Source organism: Scyliorhinus torazame, chromosome 1, assembly GCF_047496885.1.
Source record: "Scyliorhinus torazame isolate Kashiwa2021f chromosome 1, sScyTor2.1, whole genome shotgun sequence".
NCBI classification, from domain to species: Eukaryota; Metazoa; Chordata; class Chondrichthyes; order Carcharhiniformes; family Scyliorhinidae; genus Scyliorhinus; species Scyliorhinus torazame.
In genome coordinates this window covers 313,883,554-313,909,815 of record NC_092707.1, presented here as the reverse complement: position 1 = coordinate 313,909,815, position 26,262 = coordinate 313,883,554, and the positions used below count along the sequence as shown (strand labels likewise).

The 26,262-nt window shown below is 45.3% G+C and overlaps 1 protein-coding gene across 13 annotated transcripts in view; it reads right to left on the bottom strand.

Moving 5' to 3' along the window:
- Nucleotides 1-26,262, bottom strand: part of LOC140424010 (girdin-like) — a 695,300-nt gene that overhangs the window by 6,385 nt on the left and 662,653 nt on the right. For 6 of the 13 annotated variants that reach the window (XM_072507832.1, XM_072507831.1, XM_072507838.1 and 3 more), the window contains 4 exons: nucleotides 15,396-15,470; nucleotides 9,327-9,407; nucleotides 8,407-8,684; nucleotides 619-4,240 (listed from right to left, as the gene is read on the bottom strand). In XM_072507832.1, the coding sequence (XP_072363933.1) occupies nucleotides 3,143-4,240; nucleotides 8,407-8,684; nucleotides 9,327-9,407; nucleotides 15,396-15,470 (1,532 nt within the window). In that variant the 3' untranslated portion in view covers nucleotides 619-3,142. Of the gene's footprint in view, nucleotides 1-618; nucleotides 4,241-8,406; nucleotides 8,685-9,326; nucleotides 9,408-15,395; nucleotides 15,471-26,262 lie in introns of those variants that run through there. The other 7 variants (XM_072507843.1, XM_072507839.1, XM_072507840.1 and 4 more) reach the window with 5 other exon arrangements.

The window sequence follows — 26,262 nt, the reverse complement described above, 5'->3', positions numbered from 1 at the left end:
TCTTGCCATTGAATAGTCTAATCCCAAACTAAGTTTTATTATATGGTGTATGATACTATAATCCAAGCACTGATCACCATGTGCCATGGTATTATCTCAACTGTTCTATTATCTCAACTGTTCTTTCAGCAATATCATACTGTCTTTATCCAATTTAGCTTACATACTGCAAATGTAATAGCACCGAATGATAGAAATCTAAAGTCAATTTATGACCACCTTGTTATCGCATTGCTAATGTCCATCTAATAGAGCAGATTCTAAATACAGAGAATTACTGTAATACACAACAATAGCTCAGTGAAGCTGTGATTACTAATTCAATTTCTGAAAGGTTTGCTTTCAATTAGAAATGAAATTCAAACATCATAACCAGAGTGCGGCTAATTTAGCAAACTAAATTTTGCCCAATGCAAAGAGTTTGATTTATTTTGGGTTGATATGTCCTATTACAATGTTGTGTACATCAAGGTGTGGAGATGCCGGCGTTGGACTGGGGTGAGCACAGTACGAAGTCTTACAACACCAGGTTAAAGTCCAACAGGTTTGTTTCAATGTCACTAGCTTTCGGAGCGCTGCTCCTTCCTCAGGTGAATCTGAGGAAGGAGCAGCGCTCCGAAAGCTAGTGACATCGAAACAAACCTGTTGGACTTTAACCTGGTGTTGTAAGACTTCGTACTATGTATATCAAGGTGAGTGATGTTGGAGCTAGGAATGGAGCTGCTGGTCATCTCAAGAATCTTCATGCATTTTTTGGTAAGTACAGCAGCACGATGAAACATTAAGTAAATTTGTCTACTCTGTTTTAAGCTGCCGTACTTCAGAAAGCGATTCCTTCAAGACCAGAAACATTGTTTTCATTTTCTCATATCAGTCTAGTTTGTCAGTCTTGTGGAATTTGTGGTATTGTTACAGGACAAAGCTCACTAGTAACAAGACAAGCTCATTTCAGACAGAACATTTTAAATATGTGGCGCTTTCATGCCGTCAGTTTGGGGACTATTCAAATTTACATCAGAAGTAAAAGGGCAACAATTCTAGCACTAGTTCCGTCTCCGTCCCAAAACAAAACTGAAAGGTCAATTTAATACCCATCTAAGTGAGCATGTTATTACTTTTCATTTGTCATTCAAAATTTCTCTTGGTGAACAACTTCAGAATGAGAAGGAAACAGAAAAAGCTTTAGGCTGACAAACCACTTGCTTTGCACGATATGGATATTGGGCAGGATTCTCCCACCGCATCCGCCCAGCAACCGGAGAATCCCACCCGAGGTCAATAGACAATTCCATTGTTCGGGACTCGCCCATGGCGATCCTGCGGTGGGCGGGGCAGAAGAATCCAGCCCATAGTATTTATTCAAGAGGTCCGAGATGTATTCTATTGTAACAAATCTGAAACAAAATAGTACCCCAAATATACAAGGAATCATTGGCAGGATTTTCCATTGGCCAGCAGCAGGATCTTCTAGTCCCACCATTGTCAATGGGGTTTCCCGCTGAATGCATCCCTCTCTGCCGGGAAACACACAACGGGGGTGCGCTGTCAGCAGGACCCAAGATCCTACCAGTGCGAACGGCTGGAAAATTCAAGCCCATGTTTTAAAATTTTACTAAGAGTTAAATATTTCTTTAAATTGAAATTTCAATTATGCTTTTTGTTGTCATGAGTTTAAAAAAATTTTTTTAAATATAAAATGGACAGCAGTATAGTATTTGAAAATGTTAGCATCTTAATGTCTGAAATCTAGTTATGGTTTATATCTGCATACAAAAGTAAGGTAAGCCTTGCAGGTATATTTTTCATTAAGTTCAGTTAGTATTTTGTGGAAGCCAATTGTAAGGAAATGTTGCCATGTCATTATTATTGTTGTTAAATTGTTGTTGAATCAGATCGTAAAATATGAAATTTCCAGTAAAACTAAAAGCTGCTTGCTTGTAAAAGTTATATATTTCTAAAAAGTTATTTTTGTTCAGTTCCCCTCGCCAGGGCTTCTTTGCTTCTCCAACTCCCTCTCTTGATTTATTTACCCCCTGATAAGAAATAATTTGAGCTGCTCTCTGCACCTCCGTAGCAATCCAATTGAAATTAAAAACCTGCCATATAGGTTATAAATGCAGACCAGTGCCCCATGCAACATGGGACATATTGGTACTTTAATTTGTGAAATGATTAGCTGTGCCTTCACTTAATTACTATATTATCTTTCTGTGAGGTTGTTGAGTCAGAAAAAACTAAGTGAAATGTATAAATATGCACTCTTTATAAGCTTTCATTAATGCAAAAAAAGAATCCTTTTACAAAATGATTAAAGTAGTTCGACTGATAAATTTTGTATTTTAAAAATATATAGCTGGGCAAAATTCTTTGCAGTACTCAAGAACCTTTTGATCGAGTGCTGCAGAATGACACCAGCTTAGAAAAAGCCAATACAATATTTCCCTCTTGTTAAAATGCATATAACTTTCTACTTGGGACATGGGGCGGGATTCTCTGGTCTCGTCTGTGGTGGGACCCGTTGCAAGCGAGAATGGAAAATTTAGTGTTCCCACCAAAACTCCATTCACTCTCAGTGGCACCAGAAAATCTCAGCCGCAACGAGGATGGAAGATTCGGGTCCTGTTATTAATTTCCAAGAAAATGCTGAGTACAAGATCTGTTCAGAGAACTTCCTTCAAAAAAATTTGTGAAACTTAAATCGAATGTGGATTCAGACAAAAATAAAAAGGATTAAATCCAAAAACCAGAGCAGTAAAGTTTATCAACAAAACAAAATGTATGTGTATGCTAAGTTATTAATGAAAATTAGATTAGTTTTATGCATGCTGATTTCAATACAAATGTTATGGACATTTCAGACAGGAAACCAATGTGGTTGAACTTCTGAATGTGCCAATATCAGCCAAGGAAGGTTGCGTAGATACATGGCTACACCAGGATTAATTTAACTTCCACACTTGTCACAAAACAATTTACTACAATACCCTATTTTCTACTGACATTATGCATATTTGTTGTTGCTATTTGGGTTATTTGGTTGTTAAGTTATTTGTTGCTCTTGTTAGTACCTTTTCTGGACTCTGCTATTTTAAAATCTTCAAACTTATATCATTTGGCAGCACCACAAATAATGGCATGTAATTTAAACACATCCATATTCATACCACACAGTCTGCTTGTCTTCTGACATTATTGAAGGAGATACAGAAACATTCATGCTTTCTTCTGTACATTCACTAGTGGGGGATTTACCACTAATAAGAGGGGAATGTAACTCACTGTTATCCTGGTTCTCAAACTTAAGCAATTCCGTGGATTTTGAAACTGTGACTCGCTGATCCTCCTCTGGAGTCCGAATTGTTTTAATTGGAGACACCATAGCAATATCAGTTGGCCGTGCTACTGGTAATCTACTGATATTACTAATGGGATTAATGGGTAAATTAGATGAGGAAGGATGAACATTAGTAAAGGAACCCATTCTAACTGGGTCAGGTTTGGCAATCATGGAGTCAGATACAACACTTAGCCCTAGGGATGAGGCAGATTTTGAAATGGTTTGGCCTTTTCTATCATTTGCAGTAACACAAAGAATCCTCTCGGTGTTTGGAGGATTATAGTCAACATCTAGTGAATGACCAGGGCCATAAAGTCTGGTTGATTGAGATTTCTGCAAATTAGATGCTGCTTGAATCGGGTAAGCTACATGTTGAGGAAAAGGGGGATGGTGGTAATGATCTGCTTGGTACTCACTGGGTAAAGTCTGAGTGCTCGTTACCACCTTGCCTGGAGAAGAATCTATCGACACAGGTGCTCTATTATCTCTCGACATGAATTCATGAATGCTTGTTCTTCGATTCGATCCCTCTGCTGTAGAAATCACATGACTTGCACGGGGTAGAGTAGGAGAAGTGATGGAGTCTGTTTGGGATGGTCGCTGTGGCACTATTGGTAGTTCGTAGGCAGATACAGTCTTTCCTTGGTTTAAAACAATTGGTTCTATTGGGGTGCTTGTAACACTGATATGGTCTGATTTTCGTAGACTTGGCCATACATACTGTCCAGGTTTTTGCAGTTTGCCAGTGGAAGAGTCTGCAGTTTCTCTTCCTCGAGGTGATCTGACAGTAGCACCATTATTCATAAGGTCCTGATTCAATTTCTCACTTCCAACTAATTCAGGCAGATCTGAGATTTTTGTGAAAACATCATCTAAAAAATTGTCATTGACTGCAGATTGCACCTGTTCAAAAAAAATGGAATAAATGAATCAGTTTTAAATATATTTAGAAGTTTTTTTTACCTCATGCTATTTTGATTCTCGTCAGCTAAAATGCAGCACACTCTAGATTGCAGATTTTTCTATAGCTGCTATCAATGCCATTTGTGATTCTTTATCTAAAAATCTCAATTTGAATATTGAAAATCTTATCTTTCTTGCCTTATATAGCATGATAAACGGGGATTCCGTTCTGTGTGGCACCTCATTTACACATTTGACTCCGAGCTGATCAAACATTCAGGTACACACGCCAACAATCACCTTTTTAAGCTGGTAGTCAGCATTTCAACCAACTTAATGGCTTGTTAACTACATAAATAAAATATGGATGGAAATTTAATTGGATTCCTTCCACTTCAGCACTTAACTGAACCCCCCCCCCCCCCTAAAAAAACACACACACAATTACTGGATGCACAGAAAGTAAAGCAGAAACAAAATTCTGATGAGCTGATAATTTCTGAGAGTTATGGTCAAAGATGTGTGTATTTATTGGTTGTCACCAAAATTGCACATGAAAGTAAGCTTTAAACAATAAACATATTTTAAAATATATACCTCTTCAGGGTCACTTGCAGCTGATTTTGCCACTTAGAACCACAGAATTTCTACAGGGCAGGACATTCGGCTCACCGAGCCTCTGAAAAGAGCACTCTGCCTAGGCCCATTCCCCTGCCCTATCCCCGTAACCCCACCTAACTTGGACATCTTTGGACTGTGGCAGGAAACCCACGCAGACAGGGGAGAAAGTGTGAACTCCACAGTCACCCAAGGTTGGAATTGAACCCGCATCCTTGGCTAACCACTGTGCCACCGTGTTGTCCAATAGGAGGAAGTCTCTGTAATTAATTCTACAACAGTCGTAATTAAATACACTAAATTTGCAAACGTTTAAGGTTCGAAAATAAAAAGTGGTGATAAATGTTGTTACATTTAAAAGTTACACAGACTGAACCTCAGGAATAGACCGTGAACATGGTACAGATACCAGAATAAGTTAAATTATGAGGATAGATGAGATAAATTTGGTTTGTATTCCTTCAAGTTTTGACATGTTAGAGATGCTTTTATTGAGTTGTTTAAAATGATCAGCAAATTTCTTAGGGTAGCTGTAGAAACCTATTTCCTTCGAAGAGAAAATCCTGAATGATGCACGATCAATTGCACAAAGACTAAAGTTGGGTGGAACTGTAGCTTTATTACAGTCAGATGCGTGGCCTCCTGCTGCAGCTGGCAAAATGGCAGGGCACTGGAGGTCACACATATTTATACAGTTCTCCGTGGGCGGAGCCAGCCGGCTGGAGCTACTGGCGAACCTGTAGTGCAGGTCGTACCTTACATCTCCTATTACAGTGGTTCACCACACTGAACAAGTTGGCAAACCCTTAAAATCGAGCCAAGACATTTAGGAACAAAATCAGGGAATATTTTCACACAAAGGTTTTAGTTGGAAGTATGGAATTTTCTCTCCACAATGGTTGTGGATGTTGGATCAAATTTTCAAGACTGAGATCAACAGATGTTTGTCAGGTAAGGATATCAGGATATACAGAACAAAGTGGGTAAATGGAGTTGAAGCACATAGCAACCTTGATACATCTGAATTATAAGACAGGCTCAAGAGACTGAATGCAATGCTTCTTCAAACTGTGCAGCCATACAGTAACCCGGAAACTCCCCAACAGTCGAGGACAAGTTAGCCCCTTTCAATTACCGCACAATAAAATGTAAAGGTCCCACATACAGGGCTAAACAGGCGGCCTGTAATGCAGAACAATGCCAGCAGCGCGGGTTCAATTCCCGTACCGGCCTCCCCGAACAGGCGCTGGAATGTGTGACTGGGGGCTTCATTGAAGCCTACTTGTGACAATAAGCAATTATTATTATTATTACATAAATGAATCAGTCATGCAGAACAAAATAAGTTAGAGGGTATGGGCTTGATTCTCCCAGAAAGTTTCTAAGTTAATTTCTTAGTCACGTTTTTGGGCTCTGGAGAGTTTCTCACTTGTTTATCCCACACAGAATTGTTTATTAGCACTGGGGAGCTGAACTCAGAGATCGGGCCACCATTTTGAAAGGGCCCCCCCCCCCCCCAAACACATGGACAAGACCGCACCCCCCCCCCCCCCCCCAAGTGAGGACACCCCGCTGTGGGGTCCCTGGGTGTTCCCCTCTTCAGGCCACCCCCAAGCCCCCTTACAGAATCCCCTCCCTTCTAGTAGCCCCACCCATCAACCCCTAACCTCGCAGTGGCCTCTACTTATCTGCCCTGCACTTCCCCACCCTTCAAACCTTCTGCCACCCTCATTTCATGGGCATGGCCCCCCTTGCCCTTGGCAGTGCCACCCGGGCACCCTTACACTGCCACCCTGGCCTGCGCACCTTGGCAGTGCCAGGGTGGAAGTGCCAAGGTGCCCACATTCCAGGTGGAGGTCCAGCGAGTCACCCTGCACTTGCCCTGACCTCTCTGGGGTCTCCAGTGTCTCGGGAGACCCCCCCGGGTGCTTCTCCGCCTGGACCACATTTGTGTGGACCAGCACTGATCAGCGCTCGGCCGCAGCGTCCCTGGGAAGGAAGAAGAATCGAGGAAGGCTAGTGGATCCCGCGCAGGAAGGTCGTAAGTAGGTTTACGACCTACTACCGCGAGCGTCAATTGGTCCCGCTAATTTGGGGCGGGGTTCCGACTCAACGTCTCGCGGGACTTCGGAGAATCCCGGGAGACGTGGAGCCTGTCGGGAGACTCATTGCAAGCCTCTCCCAGCATTCTCTGACCGCATTGAGCTTAAGCGAGAGCACAACACGACCGGAGAATTGCTCCCTATATTAATTGTCCCTATTCCTCTTCCTATATTCCACCTAACAGACACAGTTCATCTCCATAATCCCTATTCTTCCTGCAAACCATCCTATTGTGCAATTATTTAAAAAAAACTAAATGCCAATTTACCTTTTTATTTCTCCTTCAGCAATGAACCATTTTGACATGTTTAAAAGAGGCTAATAGGCTAGCAATTAATGCTGCCACTGACTGTATGGCAGTTTTAATCCAATAATTTTAAATGGACAGTTTCCTTCCTGCGATTTCTACTAAAGAGGTAAGTGGATTGCATCTGTTGTCGGTGTGTACCCAGTGATTGGATTTAAATGAGGTGGGAGGCAAAAAACAGACTCCTGCCCAAGATTGCTCATGGTAGGAATGCTTGAAGAAAGCTGATGCAAGGGCTTGATTTGAGCCCCCTGTGAAGGGTCTCTAGATTTTCCAGGAGCAGACCAAAGATGTTTGCGGTAAGCCAAAATAATTTATTTGAGCTCCGACCCAGAAAATCTGAGTATTTGGGATCTGCAGTTGTGTTTTAATTTCCCCAGATGTTGTAGCACAGGCCAAGGGCTTGGGTGATCCTCGGTCATGCAAATGGCCCAGGCTACTAATGGACACAATGAAAGGAATTTAACAGCTATTCACGCCGGTGCGATATTCTAGTCTCATGGACACCGCACCCTGCCTCGGGTTTCCCAGCAACGAGGGGTGCATTCAATAGGAAATCCCGCTGACAACGGTGGGACCAGAAGATCCTGCTGGTAGGCAGCTTCCTGCACCGAAAAACACGTGGGTTTTTCGGTAAATCCTGCCCAATGCATCTAACTCAGGTGATCAGAGAGAAAACTAGCAGCTTGACAACAAAAGACGGCAAGTGAGAGAAAATGAGAGAGGGAACATGAACAGTTTCTTCCCCGTTGTTACCAGACTCCTAAACGACCCTCTTATGGACTGACCTGATTAATACTACACACCTGTATGCTTCACCCAATGCTGGTGTCTATGTATTTACATTGTGTACCTTGTGTTGCCCTATCATGTATTTTAGTTTAATTTTATTTTATTTTCATGTACTAAATGATCTGTTTGATCTGCTTGCAGAAAAATACTTTTCACTGTACCTCGGTACACGTGACAATAAACAAACAAATCCAAATCCAGAAATTTGGGGAAGGGAAAAATGAGAGAATATATTACATGGTTCCATCTCAAGATAATCTTAATATATCTCTAGTGAGATACACCAGTTGTCATATTGGAAAATTGGAAACAGTTGATGAAGAAATAATAAGTGACATGGACTAACCTGGGTGGACTGGTGTACGTTGCTCTCCTCCAGAAACTGTTGCAAGGTAACTATTTCACTTCCAGGTGATGTTGCTTTGTTCCTTCGCTGAGAATGAGTTTGGGTGTCACCAAGTCTAGATTCTTTGTTTTGGAGGGATTGTTTGTCTTTTTCCAAATTTTGTGTATGATGACTATGTGGAAGGCTGCTGCTCAACGATACCCGATTGTCATAAACTGGACCATATTCTCCACTGCTGTGACTTTGGGACCTATTGTGGCCACCATTAACTGCACCTGCTTCAAAGTAAAAGACATCAGTACGTAAAACCTAGCCTGTCTACCACACCAGCCATGAAGTACTACCAAGCAAAGGAAAACACCAGATATTTCTGAGTAACCAGAATAAAATCCATCAGATCATTGGTAGTTTATACCACTTTACTTGATATTTGTGCACACAAAGAAGATATAAATATTGTAAATGAAGCCAGAAGATGATTGTGATGGGTATAATTTACCAATAATTGAAGCCTATTATGTTACAATGATTGCAAGAAAGCAGTACAATACATCAGAGAATAGGTATTGTTTTTAATCTTTTGATAAGAAAAGTCAAATTTCAAAAAGTTGCTGCGGTTTAATAATGAATGCAACAGAAAAAGAGAATATTAAAACCTGTCCTCATTTGCAGATTCAACATACAAATAATAGGACTGACATAAAACAGAAATAAAATCAAGCAGATGAGATAAGTACTATTTTATATCTTTTCCAATTTTTAAATCCATGAAAATATTCTAAATCATGCAAAAAAAAGTTAATGCCAGGAAATACACATTGCATTTCAGCATGCAGCCTGAATGAAAAACAAGAAACGAGAAAACAATTCCAGTATTAAAATGGAAATAATTTGAAAAAAAAAAATCAGCCAAGGCATACCTTTCACATCGTGAGCTGAAGAATTATTATTGTTATTGCTACTGGATGTCCTGCTACTATCAAGGCTGGCTGGTCTGGAAGCTAAATGGAAATTGGAAAACAGCAGGAGACAAAAATGAGCAGAGGTCACTTTACCTTTGACCAGAGAAAGAACTGAGGCAGCGATGCATGCAGTGTGCCATAGGCTGAGCATGCCCAAGGTCAGGAAAGAGTTGTGTCTTACAGATCAGAAAGCCAAGAATTTTCGAGGCAGTCCAATTGGACACTTTGGAACACAGCACTACAGGAAAAGCAGATAAACAGAAACGTAAAGGAATGGGGCTGGTCATATACAAAACATATTCCTCTCAGGGCAATAGTAATAGAGCGAAGTCAAGCTATTTCATGTCGAATACAAATGCAGAATAGAACATGCTGGAAAATGAATGTGATAGTATGACTTCGAACAAATGTGACAAGGTATTCTGCACATTGTAGAGCTGTCAAGAGCATAAGGAGCTGGAATGTATCCACAATAATTATTCTGTAACCCTTCTTGCCCAAATAGAAACAAGTACACATGTTAGTGTATTTTAGAAGAAATAAAGATTAATCACTGCAGTTACCATCAGTGTTTAGTGTTAAAGGGCTTTGTTTTCAATCCGCCTTTCATAATTTTTAATTTAAAATATTTATTGGTTGTTCAATATATAATGAATATAAATTTGCATGTATACACAATGAGAAATGATTTTTTTGTAGTTTAACTATATTTTTTCTTTCATCTCTTCTCATTCTTCCCAACGATGGCTCGATCCAAATGATTGCTCAAATCAAAGCCGTGAAATCACCCAGCCAGTGAATGTCTCCAATTCTGTCCCTTCACTATCTGCCAAAAGGCTGTCTTCCAATAAAAATTTGGAAGCAAATATTACTTCATATTGGAATTTGTACTGCGGTGTGTCATGATAGGGAGATATTAAGAATTTGGACCCAAAATGGGGTCCAAGATGAAGCACGCAATTTAGAGGGTTAAAACAGAATGAAAAAGACTGCTTGCAACGAACTCAAAGAGATATGTCCACAGCTGGCTGAATCACATGGTCTCATTCAGATTTAAACTTGTTAGAGAATGCATAAGGTGATTCACACAAGGTCCATTGTCTTTTGGGACATTCCTGCATGACTAGCCATTATCCTATTAACAGAGTCTGATGACCTAATGATCTATCAATGAAAGGTGAGGTGCACATCAATGACATAGCCAGTCTTTTTTGTAAATGCGAGTGGGCAACCAAGCAGCCCTATTACAGTCTGTTCCAGTCTGGACATTCCAGTGGAAGGCCTTTGTTTGAAGGGCTGGACGAAGGTTAGAGCGAGAGAGATAATCAATTTTGAGACAGAGATGAATGTGAGCAGCCATGAAACAGGTCATGAAATCTGCTCCAGAGAAAACGATGTGAGCAGCCATGAGACAGCCATGAAATCTGCTCCAAAAAGAAGGCTGTAGGGGTCACCCAGGGAGGTCATGAAGGAAGGTGTTCAAGATTGCAGACTTTCGCAAGATGTTCTAAAGGAACTTGACTTACAGCAGAGAATTGCTTTGTAACTACAAGAATCATCTTTGCCTGTCTATGTAAGTGGAAAGAGAGTCGTGTGTTATTTAGAGTGATGTTTGATGGGAACTGATTGTGTTAAGAAACTACATGTAATCTATTAGTGTTAAAACTGTGAAGTAAAAGTTTAAATATTGTTTTCTTTTGTTTTAATAAAGTTTTGTTTATTAAAATAACCAAGCTCTATTTCTTAAATTATCACTTCCGGAGTGAATTAATCTTTCTCCACAGTCTTAAAACTTACTTTACACGTCTGGTTCAACATCTTAACCTTTGTTGAGGGCTGACCAGGTGTACTTAACTACTGAAGAAGCATCTCATTACTAGAAAAGGCGGAGTGGCATCAGTTAAATCCACCATGTATCACAGATCACAAAGTTTCTACTGAATTATTTATATTAAAATATTGCCCCTTCTTTTAACATTGCCTATTTAGTTCTGATATTATTAAAGGAGTAAGGAATGCATTTATTATTTGCAGTGAAACAATAGGAAGAATTATTTTTTTGCAATTGCAGAATGAATGTTTGAAGATAAACAGAAGTTGAAGCATTCTGTTTATTCTACTGCTTCTGATATAGACTTCATGAACAGGTGATGGTACCTTTGAAGCGTACTGCCTAAACTGGAAAGATCTATTTTTATCCCCCAGCAAGTTTGCATTAGAGAGAGTCATCAAGAGCTGGCAGCATTTTATGCAACATTAAAAGCATAAAATAACATACAGAATTTTCATGCAGATGGAGAACTCGCTGTATTTGTGAAATAGGCCCAAATCCAGCACTTACATTTTTGCAGGAGCGGAATGGGGATGGACATCCATGGTTCACAGAGGCAGTTTGCATATGCTTAAGTGCAGCTGACTTCAGTTTGATCGGATTTTCACAAGATGTGCCAAATATGACTTCTGCACATTAGACTTCATAGGTGAAGGTCTAATCATATTGTACTTTGGAGAGGAAGGGTACAATTTTAGATATGTCCCCAGGACACCTTTAGGCGAGGTGAAGTGCTCTTTGGGATTGTTAAAAATAGGCATGATCACACAAATTAAGTAGATGAATTCATTAGAATAATCAGGCCCATTGGATATGTCAAAAGGAGATGTCAAGGCATTTAAATCATCCGCCCTTTAAATATTTGACAAAATAGAGGTGGTGGTTGCGTGTTATGGCAAGAACCATACTGAATCGATAGTGTGACATGAAGTTTGTGCACAGTCTTGTCTTTTTTTCTCTTATGTGCTGCAATACTTGTAGTTACAAAGAGGGAATACATTTTAGATACCCATCATCTACTTCAGAGAAAATGAGCGACGCTGCGCAAGGGTGGTGGGTTGGAGTGGCGGTGAGTGGTATGGCTACTTAAGTCCTCATTATAGATGAGGAAATCCCGAGCTAGAACTATCTGTGTCATATTCATTTTTGTTACTTTGGGTTTATGGAACGCCACGCTTATGTCCTCCGAAAGACCAGACAGATCATGTATCCTAGAGAGGACTGGGTTCCTTGTGATTCTTCCTTGTTGTTGGCGTCTCTGGAGTTGGGGGAAATTTGTAATGGCAAATGCCTGGGTGTAGGCCAGTTAATCCTTGTTTGACTTGTCTTCTTCAATATTCTCTTGGTTGCGAGTGCAGTGGCAGTGGACGCTTCATCAGGTAGGTTATGACAGGAGTAACTGGGTGTACCTGGGTCAGGTGGAGGGTTTGTTGGGTGGTGTAGTGAGTTTCCCTTTTTCGAGTTGTCTCCTTTTGGGGGCTTCTGCTCTGCTCTCCCTCTGGTAGTATCTTGTGGGTTGTAGGGTTTGAGTGAGAGTCTGAGTGAGAGTCTGAGTGCTGTGGATTGGCATTGTTGGAACCCTTACGTTCAAGGGTAGGATGAGTGGGGCAGATTGGCACCCTCTTCCAAGTGGTCTTATTTGTGACTTCCTGAATGCCCTCCTATTTGAAGTCGGGGCTCCCCCAGGGAGGCAATGTTTTGTCTCAGATGAGGCTATGCTGCTGTGCTACTAGTATCTTTTTTGTGATGGTAAACAGTGCTGATCCTTGTTGGCATCCTTTGGCTAATCCTAGTGTTCCTCTCTTTTGGAGGTTTCCTTTCATTACTTGTGTGGGTATCACGCTGATGCAGGCCCCCTCATTGGTTCCCCTTACCAAGTCGGGGGCGGGGGGGGTTTGCGGCGGAAGAGGAGGAGGGAGGATCGAACTTCTCTTGAGACGACCAGTTGTTTCAACAAATCTTCCTCTCCTTGTGAGTGGGGTCTCCTTGGTGGACGACGGTGTGACTCTTAAGAGTGTTGATGGAGATGAGTGCGAGGGTGTACTGTATTTGGCCAGGTCTTGTACCATGGTTGGTATCTTGTTGTCCCTTTTTGCTTAGAAGATTCCTTCTGGGTCAGGGTAGCATGAGAGGCTGAGTGAGATTTCGAATGAGCAGCTTTTTTTCCCTTTTTGTCTTGGGTGAGAGGCATGTGCCAGGGGATCATGTGCCCATGGCTGTACCTTGGTCCCTATTATCCTGAGATCCTCTGCTTTTGGTAGTACTTTTATAAATATTTGCTGGTCTTTTCTGTGTAATTGTGCAGAATGATGATCGTTCTGTGCTGTGCCCAATTGGGGAGGATTTGTTGTGCATGGTGGCTATATGTAATATATCCTTTTAGAACTAGTGTCCACGTAAATTTTTTCTATAATTTATTTTGGTGTTAAAGAATCATTGACTGGTTTCTGCAAAGGTAGAGATAGGACTTGTATCCGAAACGGGAATGTAAAGATGTTACTGATGTCTCTGGTACGACTGGAGCTGGGGGAGATTTGTTCTGGTGCATACCCGAACATGGCGTGAAGATCTTATCCTGGACTCTCCCATGTTTTCAAGGCCTTTTTCTCCTCTCCCTGGTTCTGTAGTATGTCCGTTAGTCCAAAAGGAGGCATCAAGCTTAATGGTTATACTGAATCAGTACTTGTTATTTTGCTCTGTTACCTGAGGGCTTCCATTACAGGATTAGTGTTGCATGGTTGATTTCACAGCCCACTATTATCACAGTGCCTGTCAATTCACAGTTTGACTGACAGTTCGATTTGCTTATGAAATTGTTGAAGTGAGACTATTTAGCTAATTCATCAAGAGAAACGTCAACTCATCATAGATTCTGACATCGTCCCATGGTGGATACTGGGTGAGGTGTCTGGGCTGGGTGTAAAGGCAAAGGATGGTGGTAGGGACATGGACAAAGTTGGTGGGGGCGATTCTCCCAAATGGAGCCCAAGTGTTCGCGCCGTCGTAAACGCCGTCGCGTTTCACGACAGCGCGAACCGGGCTCGGGTACGACGTATTCTGTCCCTCACAGAGGGGGATGTTCACGCCGCTCCAGCCTCCTTTCCTGGTGGCAAATGGGCGCCGTGCCAACCCGCGTATGTGCAGTTGGGCTGCACCAACCTGCGCATGCGTGGGGGACTTCTTTAGCGCGCTGGCCCCGACTCAACATGGCGTCGGTGTTCAGGGGCCGGCCGCGCAAGGAAGTAGGCCCGGGGGGGGGGAAAGAGCCCCGATCGCAGGCCAGACCCCATCGGAGGCCCCCCAGTGAAGGAGCCCCCCTCCCCCCCCCCCCACCAATCAGGCCGCCCCCGACCGTTCGCGCAGAATTCCCGCTGGCAGCGGCCAGGGGTGAACGGCGCCGGTGGGGCTCTGCATATCAGCGCGGCCGCTCGGCCCTTACGGGCCAGAGAATCGGCGGCCCCGCCGATTCAAGTGGCCCGCGGCCGCGCCAAACACGCCTGCGCACCTCGGAGAATCGCGCGCCGGCGTCGGGGCGCGGCTCCGGCCCGGTGCAGGGCTTTAGGGGGCTGGACAGAGGGGCATATGTTGCTATGGAAGGTAAGAAGGGCTATGGAGGGTGAGTGGAGTTGCATAGATTGGTATTGAAGGGCATAAGTGGCCATGGGGTGTTGGCATGGAGGGTTATAAAGGGCCATGGCGGCATGAGCTGGCATGAGGGGCATCAGGAGTGAGAGACTGTGAGCAACTTTCCAATCCCACCAGCGACTGCTCTCTAAATGTTCCCATCCCACCTATGACGATGCCTGCTGCTGGCAGGACTGGAAAATCCTACCCTGAATACTTTAGTTTAATATGTAGTTATTTATTCTGATTAATCTTTCTTTGAGTTCATAAAATGTCATAGCTTACACTTGCTACAAGAAACATAAGTACCCAGCACTGTTGACCATTTTGAATCTGAACTGATATTTTAAATGGTTGATGTTTAATAGAATATCACAATAAAATGCATGAAGCTTGGCAAATGCTCAACAAAGCAATTTAGCAGGCTAGAATGGTGAAGATGTTATGAAAAAAAAACTGAGCAGCAGAAAAGTCCATGAAAAACATGTCAGTATATTCAGCATAACACCACAAAGACAACTGTAACATAATGCAGCTAATGTTTCAACAGTGTACACCTGTATAACATTTACCTCGACTTCTTGATCCAGTGCTGGAATTGTCAAAATTAGGGCCATGGGATAGCAAATCTTCATTTGAAGCAACACCTGAGAATTATATTTTTGGTAAAAAATAAAAATACACCTTATCTAAGGAGGTTTCTGTGTACATTTTGTTATTTATTGTAAAATATACATGATATTAATGAGAGGTGCAAATCTGTCACAGTTGATCTGTATGCTCTTTTTACTTGATTTTAATCGCATTGAGAGGAGGCAGAGAAAGCAATGACAAGTAACTTCATTGCATTCCTGTGTGTGTTGTGAAGAGATGGTTGGCGAGGGAAGATGCAAGAAAGAGAGGACAGGAAACCAAGGCCAAAGGGGGGATTTTCAGCCAGCGTTCGCTGCAGGTAAAATTCGCGGCTGCGCCAGAAAATCCCGTGAGATCACAGGAATGAGAATCTCGACGGCGAGATCTCATTCTGAGGTTTTCCCTGCCCCTTGCCAGTGGTGCAAAAGTCCCTGCCACATTTAAATGTTTTTAAAGGGCTTCCTCACCATATGTTCCCCCCAGATAGGTTTACAACAGCTTCAACAAAACATGACGCTGCTTGTTGAGGGGAACTCGTTGGCAGTGCAAAGGCAAGTATATCCTCAGGGGTAGAGGAACATGCCCCCGGCTGTGTGAACCTGGCACTGCAGAGGTGGGCTCTCTGGAGAGCCCCATGGGGCATCGGGTTGTCCCCTTATGTTTATGTGTGTGGGTGGTGGCTGCCTTATCGCGTGTGTAGGTGGTGGGGATGTTGCTTGTTTGGGAGAAGAGGGTTGCCCCAATGCTTATGTTGTGGGGAGGGTCGCCCCGTGCTTGTGTTGGGGGGTGGGGATGGGGTAACGTCGCCCCGATGTTTGTGTTGGGGGAGTGTCGATGGAGCGGGGCACGGTCACCCCAATGCTGGATTTTTTTTTGGGGGGGGGGGGTCCGCCCCAATGCCTGTGTTGGGAAGGAGGTGTAACCCCGATGCTTGTCGGGGGGTCATCCTGATGCTTGTATTGTGGGAGTCGCTCTGATGCCGGAATGGGGTCGTCCTGACGTTTGTGTGGGGGTCGCCATGGGTTGTCCCAATACCTGCATTCTTTTTAATGCAGATAGAGGTGCCTTTTAAAGATGGTGCCTTAATCTCTGTGGAGCTGGAATTGCTGGCTCTATCAGGCCTCTCCCTGCCTGAGTGACAGTGGAAATCATGGCCTCAGAGTCTCTGAGCACAGATGTGCCCAAGAATCTGGAGAGCAGAGACTTTAGAGCTGATTTTATAATAACGGCTAAAAAAACAGCACAACTGCTTTTTCTAAACTGGAACAGTGGGCAGCTAGATCACTGAATCTCTTCAAAACCCAAATGAATGACATTTAAATAAATTCTCTGCACTGTTCGTGCCTTGTGATGAGAGCATTATTAAATTTTGGACAGAATCATGTTTGCATGCAGCCCTAATGGGGCTGCTGCTCACAATTAAAAGAATGCAGCCATTTTTAAAATTTGTTTTGAGAATGTAGGACAGTGGCACCGTAGTATTTGTCAATCCCTCGTTGCCGTGAGTGCATTGAATCAACCACATAGGGCACGATTTAATGGCCGCATTGCACTTAAACAAGAGCTTGACGAGGCAGTTAGATTGAGGGAGAGGCCGAAAATCAGAACTGGGCCGGGCACCGATCGGTTTGCGAATTAGCTGGCCCGCTCCCGTTGTAAAATTAGGAACCCGCCATAGCGTGGCGAGAATCCAATAATTACCACTTAAGGCCAAGGTCATGGTGCTTGGGGGTGAGGGGGAATAGCCCTTGAGGGGTTGGTCTCGGTCGGGGTGTACCGACATTGCCCATGGATCTGCCATGCCACCTCCTGGATCATGTGTTCCTGTTTTGGGGGCAACCCTAGCCCTACCGCCCACCCATAACTCCCACTGACCGCGGAGGCCTCTGGCCATATGGCTGAAGGCTATTGATAATAGCGAATTGGCAATCATAATTAAGTGAGCACTTCACAGCTCCAAGTGGGTTCCCATGGTTAGGCATGCCATGTAGCAAGTGGGAGTTATTGCCTAGCATCCTAATCAGATCATGTTGCCTGGACACTACCTGAACACTATGGGAGGCAACACCACGGACGCAGCAGCCAACATCTGAACACCCAGGATCTGGTCCCCTGCACCAGGGACATTTCAGAGACCAGAGGATGGATGCCTGCATCGGGGAGGGGACTAGTGCCCGGTCCAGATTCTGGTTAGTTCGGGTGTCTGGGGTACAGGGTCTGGGGTCCAGTGACCAGAGGTCCCGGTTGTGGCCATGGATGCGCGAGCTTGGCATGTTGGATGGCAGGGGGTGGGAGCGAAGGGAGAAATAGGGGAATGGAGGGTCCCAGGATAAAAGACACTGGTGTCAGTCTCACACCCTCTCCTAATCATGACAGATATTACAAGGAATATGTAATATTTGGACCCTGCAGAAGCTGCCCTTGTGGTGCTGCTGGCAGGCTAGGCGGCCACAGGTCGAAGGTGGCGGCGGCAGCAGCATCGACAGACACTCAAGGCAACGGCTCACAACCTGAGGATCCGGCCGCTCTTCGGACCAAGGAGGGACTCAAGAGTGGGAGGCCGGCGACAGTCCAATGTGTACAGGCGTCGCTGGTCTTTCGAACAGATAACTGCCAGACAATGTGTGCTGCAAAAGGCTCCGTCTCAACAAGGAGATTGTGTGGCACCTGTGACATGTCCTCGTGGATTTGGTATCCCGTGGAGGATGGCTCCCAGTGGCCCTGAACCTCTACGACTTAGGATCATTCCAGGGCTCACGCGGGGATTTGTGTGGCACCTCAAAAGCTACAGCCCACAAGTCCATCCATGAGGTCATAGAAGTCCTGTGTGCGCGGGTAGCGAACCATATAAACTTTGACATGGACCAGACCCAACAGGGTGCAGGATTCTATGCCATCGCCGGGATGCAAGGTCCAGGGATAATAGATGGCATGTCGTCTTGCGCTCACCAGCCAGTCTGGGAGTGCCCTATGTCAACTGGAAGGTGTTCCACCCCCTGAATGTCCAGCTCGTGTGCCAACACCACATGAAGATCATGCGGTGTGCACACTTGCCAGGAAATGTGCACGACAGCTACATCCTGGGGCAGTCGGACATTCCCGGCCACTTCGAGGACGACCCCAGGATGGCCAGTTGGCTCCAGGGGGATAAGGAGTACCCGCTGAAGACCTGGTTAATGATGCCAGAACGGAGGCTGGTGACCGATGTGGAGACCCGATACAACAAGGCCCAAGTGACCACCCGGGCTGTCATTCAGCGATGTATCGGACTCTTCGAAATGTGTGTGTGCGCTCGTGGGGGGAGGGGGTGCAATTCATTTTTTTTCCAATTAAGGGGCAATTTGACGTGGCCAATTTACCTACCCTACGCATCTTTTTGGGTTATGGGGGTGAGACCCACGGAGATGCAGGAAGAATGTGCAAATTCCACGTGGATAGTGACTCAGAGCCAGGATTGAACCTGGGTCCTCGGCGCCGTGAGGCAGCAGTGCTAACCACTGAGCCACCGTGCTGCCCCTAATTAATGTTTTGTAGTGGTGAAGGCCTTGCCGGGCCGAGTGTCAGGAAGCCCGCGGCAGTTCCCGTTCGCTACCACAGTTAGAACCTTTTCCGTTAGATCGTGCCCATAGTGTGGGGTTGTAGTTTCACGGAACCCGAAAAGGGGAGGGGTGACATATCCTTCCCTGAAGGACCTCAGTGAACCAGTTGGGTTTTTACAACAATCCAAAATTTTCCTTGGTCATAGAATCATAGAATTTACAGTGCAGAAGGAGGTCATTCAGCCCATCGAGTCTACACTGAACCTTGAAAGAGCACCTTACTTAAGCCCACATGTCCACCCTATTCCCCTGAACCCAGTAATCCCGCCTAACCTTTGGAAACTATGGGGCAATTTAGCATGACCAATCCACCTAACCTGCACATCTTTGGACTGTGGGAGGAAACCAGAGCACCTGGAGGAAACCCACGCAGACACGGGAGAATGTGCAGACTCCGGTTATGTGAGAGTACCTTTAAGAAATGGGTGTTTATAAATGGGCGTGTATATAAATATCTGTAGTGAGAGTACCTTTAAGAAATGGGTGTTTTACTACTGCAGTGATGTCAGAGAGTGGGTGGAGCTGGGCTGTCTGTCAGCTTTTTACTTTCGTTTTAGGCTGTTTGCTGCAGGGTGTGTTTTAGTTTCGTTTTCAGTGTTGGAGCTGAAGCCAGACAGAGCAGGTGTACTGTTGATCTCTCTGCCATGAAAAGACTATCTCTTGATCATTTTGTGAATTCAGAATTATAAATGTTTTCAGTAGTGAATGTAAACCTAACTGCTTCTGTTAAAAGGTGTTTCTTTTGTCTTCTGGGTGTTGTTTGGGAAGTTATTAAGGATTACTTAGTGTTGTATTCTCTGGGGTTGTATTTGAATTGATGGTTGCTAAGATGTTCACTGTTTGTTTTAAAAAGGTTAACTTGAGTTCAGAGAATAAACATTGTTTTGTTTCAAAAAATACTTTTCCATTTCTGCTGTACCACACCTGTAGAGTGGGCCGTGTGCTCCCCATTCCACAGTCTATTAAAAGTTGTGGGTCAGGTGAACTCTATGATACACTTTGGGGTTCTCTAAACCCTGGCCCATAACACTGCACACGGACATTGACCCATGGAATCGAACCTGGGTCCCTGGCACTGTGAAGCAACAGTGCTAACCACTGTGCTACCGTGCCGCCCCGTGAAAATGGCAAGATATATTAAATTGAATGTCACAATTTGACAACTTATCTCTTGGCCTATGAATTACTGATGCAGTATTATAAGAGCCAAACATGGTAAAATAAAAGGCACTCATGCTCCTCCTCACCTTTCAAAATCAAAACCAGAGGTTTGGGACCATTTAACAGAATATTTATCAAGTATCCCTTTAATATTTAAAGTCACTAACTAGCACAAATGTCTATCTAGACTTCAAATTTGCATCCATGTGAAAATTGCAGCTCATTCAAGAGGAAAGACTGGATTTTCCTTTCAGGGGAAGGAAATAGGTTCTGGACTGATTCCAGGTCCTTGACGCGTCCCTGGGGGATAAGCAATCACACATCTGTGATTTTCCCTATGGCGGTACATTAATGGCCAGAGGGCAGGTTCGTTATTCAAATAAAAATGGCAGGTACACACTTGAAGTTGCAGGGTCAATCAGAAGCCTTCCAGCTTGAAAAGAGCAGCAGGCTGCAATGGAAGCTAAATGAGAGGTTGCTTCAAAATAGGGCACCATCTCTCTTACTTTATCAAATATTCTATTAAAAAAAGGATCCTGCAGTCAGGTCACCAGTGCACCCAAATTGGATTCCGTCGCCGGCATGAACCTGGAGGTCAAATGGAAAATTCCAGTAGGCCTCCTTTAATTGGACTCAAATAGCATGTAATGAACCTGATGGGCCTCTCCTTTGTAATAATAGACTTGAAGCACGAGAAGCTGAAGAACTGGCACATTGGGTGATAGGGCTAATTTTAGCACCTGCCCACCTCGGATCCCGGCCCGAAAGGCGTTGCAAACCCGCCACTAGATGTCAGACAAGCAGTTTGACAATATGAAGGCAGAGGTGTTGGAGAAGAAAACCCTGGACTGGTCAGCACATATGCAAAGTTTTATCCCATATTTGCATGGTGTCACCAAGAGGCAGAATGTGGCTGAGGAAGGGCGGCACGGTGACACAGTGGTTAGCACTACTGCCTCACAGCACCAAGGACCCGGGTTTAATTCCCACCTTAGTTCACTGTCTGTGTGGATCTGGAGCTTCTGATCCAGAGATAGGGACATTATCATTGTGCCACATGACCTCCATAAAAATCCATAAGATTGTTTCACTTGTTTTGAGGGTCGTTGAGGCAAGGGAGGAGAATTTAATGAGGCATTATTAGTACAAAAAATAAACTGTGGATTATCCTTGCTTTCCAGGATGTTCCTAGAGTAGTTTTCAATTTTAACAGAGTGAGGCCAGAAGAGCTGGATGTACTTAATAGCTTTCCCAGTTGTGCATCGGATATGCTTATGTTTATACCAATTGGACCTGAGGAAGCAAAGATGGTGGATGAATGAAAGTGAAGGTTTTTCTGGGGTTAAGGGCATCAAGGTTTTGATTGTATTGGATGATTTATCTAAGATGGATGGCCTTCTTCATTATTTTATCAACTTTTAGCTCCAGCAGTGCAAGTGAAAGCAGTGTTTCTGCCACTTTTAAATGAAGGATTCATTCACCAATACCTGTTGTTACAGATACTCTAATAACCAATAAGGGAAGATAGGGATGGGTGGGCTATGTCAATAATTTTGACTTAAGGGAAGAGTGAAGGAACAAAACTGATTCAGACGCATGTTATACAACTCATACGCTGGTTGCGGCATGTAGGTCAAGGTCGCATATTTGTGGCTCCTGCCAGAGCTGTCTTTTTTGTCCTTTTCAGCCCAGATTTTGGCAAAGATATATTTGTGAGGAGCTGTGGGAAATTTAAGGCATTTATAGAATGTCAAAAGCTGTAAAGAAGAATCCAGAGAAGAAGGCAGCGAGCTAAAGTCCGCCGCCAAGCATGGTGAGGTGTGTAGCAGGAGGAAAGATGGCGGGAGAGAGCCCATTGCGTGGGGCCAGACCCTTCACGGTGGAGAAGATGACGGAGGTGATGGCTGGACAGTTTGAAAGGCTGTTTTCAAAGCATTTCGAAAAGCATCAGATGGTAATGATGGCCTCGCTTAAGGCGTGGGTGGGTGAGACACTTACCCCGGTGAGAGAGGATTTGGTGAGAACTTTGATGACGGTCCGGGAGCAGGGGGAGAAAACGAAAGGGATGGAGGAGGTCTCGTCACGGCACAGTTACCAGCTTATCTCAATGGATCAGGAACTGCGGAGGGTGGCAGATATTAACAGAGGGCTGAAAACCAAGGTAGAAGACCTGGAGAACAGGTCGCAAAGAGATAACCTGAGAATCATGGGTGTGCCTGAAGGGGTGGAGGGTCAGAGCCCTACAGAATATCTCGTCCATATGATAGCGAAGTTAATGGGGGAGGGGGAATACGAGTACGAATTGGACTGGGCCCACTGGTCACTCAGGCCGAAACCGAGGATAGGGAGGCGCTGGAGGAGTGACAGCGGCTGATAGAGGAGATTTTGGAGGTGGATGGAAGATATGGGGAGGATCCGTAGCCGGGAATATTGAAATGAAAATCGCTTATTGTCACAAGTAGGCTTCAATGAAGTTAATGTGAAAAGCCCCTAGTCACCACATTCCGGCGCCTGTTCGGGGAGGCTGTTACGGGAATTGAACCGTGCTGCTGGCCTGCCTTGGTCTGCTTTCAAAGCCAACGATTTAGCCCTGTGCTAAACAGCCCTTGGTGAGGTGGAAGGAGTTGCAGGCCAAATTTGACCTCCTGTCTATGGGTCGGGTGGTTCAGCAGTTGAGGCGAGTGTGGGCAGTTGTGTATGAGTATGGTGAGAGGACCAGAAGATTGCTGGGCAGCAATTGTATGCATTAAGGATGGAACGGGAAGGGTGGTGGTGGCTCTGGAGCAGATAAATATGGTGTTTGAGGACATTTATAGGGGGGGTTATACAAGTCAAAACCGCCGGAGGATGAGTCAGAGATGAGGGAGTTTCTCGGTTTCTTGAGCGACTGGAGTCGTGTGGGTTTAGAGGAGCCATTAAGGTTGGAGGAAGTGAAGGCAGCGATAGGGAAGATGCAGTCAGCTAAGTCTACGGACTGCCGGAGACAATGAGGCATTTATTTAATTGTTAATGAAAAAGGAGAAGGACATTTTTCGACTGAATGTGGATGAAAACATATTGGGGAAGGTGATGGCGGTGCGGCTGGAGGAGTGTCTCCAAAAGGTGGTGGGGAGGATCAGACAGGGTTCATTAAGAGCAGGCAGCTGTCATCAAATGTGCGGCAGCTGCTGAATGTGATGTTTTCTCCGGCAGAGGGGAGGCAGTTTGAGGTGGTAGCGGCTTTAGACGCGGAGAAAACATCTGGCAGAATGGAGTGGAGTTATTTGTTTGTGGTACTGGAGAGGTTTGGGATTGGGCCTAAGTTAATGGCTTGGCAAAATTGCTATACATGGATCTGACAGTTTGTGTAGCGATGAATGGGACGCAGTCGGAGTACTTCCCACTATTCCGGGGAACGAGGGAGGGTGCCTCATGTCCCCCTTTGGTTCAATTTGGCGACTGCACTGAGGGGTTCGGGCTTATGGAGGGGGATGGGGCATAGGGTGCCTCTGTACGCAGATAACTTATTGCTGTACAAGGGGCTGCACGGTGGCACAGTGGTTAGCACTGCTGCCTCAGCGCTGAGAACCTGGGTTTGATCGCGGCCCTGGGTCGCTGTCCATGTGGAGTTTGCATTATCCCAGTGTCTGTGTGGGTTTCACCCCCGCAACCAAAATATTTTTTTAAAAAATAAAAATGATTTGGATGAGAATGTAGGAGACCTGGGGCGAGATTCTCCGACCCCCCGCCGGGTCGGAGAATCGCCGGGGGCTGGCGTGAATCCCGCCCCCGCCGGTTGCCGAATTCTACGGTACCGGATATTCGGCGGGGGCGGGAATCACGCTGGTTGGCGGGCCCCCCCCCACGATTCTCCGGCCTGGATGGGCCGAAGTCCCGCTGCTAGGATGCCTGTCCCGCCGGCATGGATTAAACCACCTCTCTTACCGGCGGGACAAGGCGGCGCGGGCGGGCTCCGGGGTCCTGGGGGGGGGGGGGGGGGGGCGCGGGGGCGATCTGGCCCTGCGGGGTGCCCCCACGGTGGCCTGGCCCGCGATCAGGGCCCACCGATCCGCGGGCGGGCCTGTGCCGTGGGGGCACTCTTTTCCTTCCGCCTTCGCCACGGTCTCCACCATGGCGGAGGCGGAAGAGACTCCCTCCACTGCGCATGCGCGGGGTGCCGTGAGCGGCCGCTATCACTCCTGCGCATGCGACGCCCGGCAATGTCATTTCCGCCCCAGCTAGCGGGACACTTCTGCCAGCTGGCGGGGCAGAAATCAGTCCGGCGCGGGCCTAGCCCCTCAACGTTAGGGCTCGGCCCCCCAAGATGGGGAGGATTTCGCACCATTGGGGCGGCGCGATGCCCGACTGATTTGTGCCGTTTTTGGCGCCGGTCGGCGGACATTGCGCCGATACCGGAGAATTTCACCCCTGGTTAGTCAGTTTGCAGATGACACCAAGATTGGTGGCATAGTGGATAGTGAAGAAGGTTATATAAGATTGCACCAGGATCTTGACCAATTGGGTCAGTGGGCCAATGAATGGCAGATGGAGTTTAATTTAGATAAATGTGAGGTGATGCATTTTGGTGGATCAAATCAGGCAGGGCCTACTCAGTTAATGGCAGGGAGTTGGGGAGAGTTACAGAACAAAGAGATCTAGGTGTACAGGTTCATAGCTCCTTGATGGTGGAGTCGCAGGTGGACAGGGTGATGAAGAAGGCATTCAGCATACTAGATTTTATTGGTCAGAATACTGAATACAGGAGTTTGGACAGCTTGTTGAAGTTGTACAAGACATTGGTAAGACCACACATACTGTGTTCAGTTCTGGTCACCCTATTATAGGAAGGATATTGTTAAACTATAAAGAGTGCAGAAGAGATTTACGAGGATGCTACCAGGACTTGATGGTCTGAGTTATAAAGAAAGGCTGGATAGGCTGGGACTTCTTTCCCTGGAGCGTAGGAGGCTTGGAGGTGATTCTATAAAATAATGACGAGCATAGATAAGGTAGATAGTCGACATCTTTTCCCAAAGGTAGAGGTGTCTAGAACTAGAGGGCATAGGTTTAAGATGAGAGGGGAGAGATACAAAATAAACCAGAGGGCACATTTCTTCGCACAGAGGGTGGTGAGAATCTGGAACAGGCTGCCAGAGGCAGTGGTAGAGGCAGGTACGATTTTGTCTTTTAAAAAGCAGTTGTGCAGTAACATGGGCAGGGTGGGTATAGAGGGATATGGGGCAAAAGCAGGCAAGTGGAACTAGCTTGGTGATAGAAACTGGGCGGCATGGACAAGCTGGGCTGAAGGGCCTGTTTCCATGCTGTAAATATCTATGACTCTATAATCCAAAGTTGTGCAGGGTAGGTGAATTGGCCACGCTAAATTGCCCCTTAATTGAAAAAAAAAAAATTGGGTACTCTAAATTTATGAAAAAAACACGTGCTGCTGTAAATTTTGGACCTGGGCTCACCAGTGAGGGACATAATCGGTTGCTAGTTCTCCCTTTATCGTTGGCTGGCGGGTGCAGGCAGTCAAAATGAATATTTTGCCACAGTTTCGGTTTTTGTTTCAGTGTTTGTCGGTCTTTTTGCCAAAGGCATTTTTTCGAAGGGTGGATAGGCTGTCTGGTTGTTTGTGTGAGCAGGGAAGGTGGCGAGGATAAGGAAGGCGGTGCTCCAAAGCGAGCGGCAGTCAGGGGGTGTGGCTCTTCCAAATTTGTTGTACTAATACTGGGTGGAGAAAGTGCGGGGCTGGAGCAAGGAGACAGAGGCTTTGTGGTTCAGGTGGAGGCGAGGTCCTGTAAGGGGTCGGGGCTGCAGCACTAGCAACAGCACCGTTGCCACTCACCCCGGTTATGTATTCCGGCAATCCGGTAGTGATGGCCACACTGAAGATTTGGGGGCAATTTCAACAGCATTGGCAGAGTCCGAGAGTGATGCCGATAAGAGGGAATCATGGGTTTGAGCCATGGAGGATGGATGAGAGGTTCTGGGGATGGGAGCATAGTTGTGAGCGGTGTGGGAGAGGCCGAGCCAACCATGTCCATATGTTCTGGTCCTGCCCGGT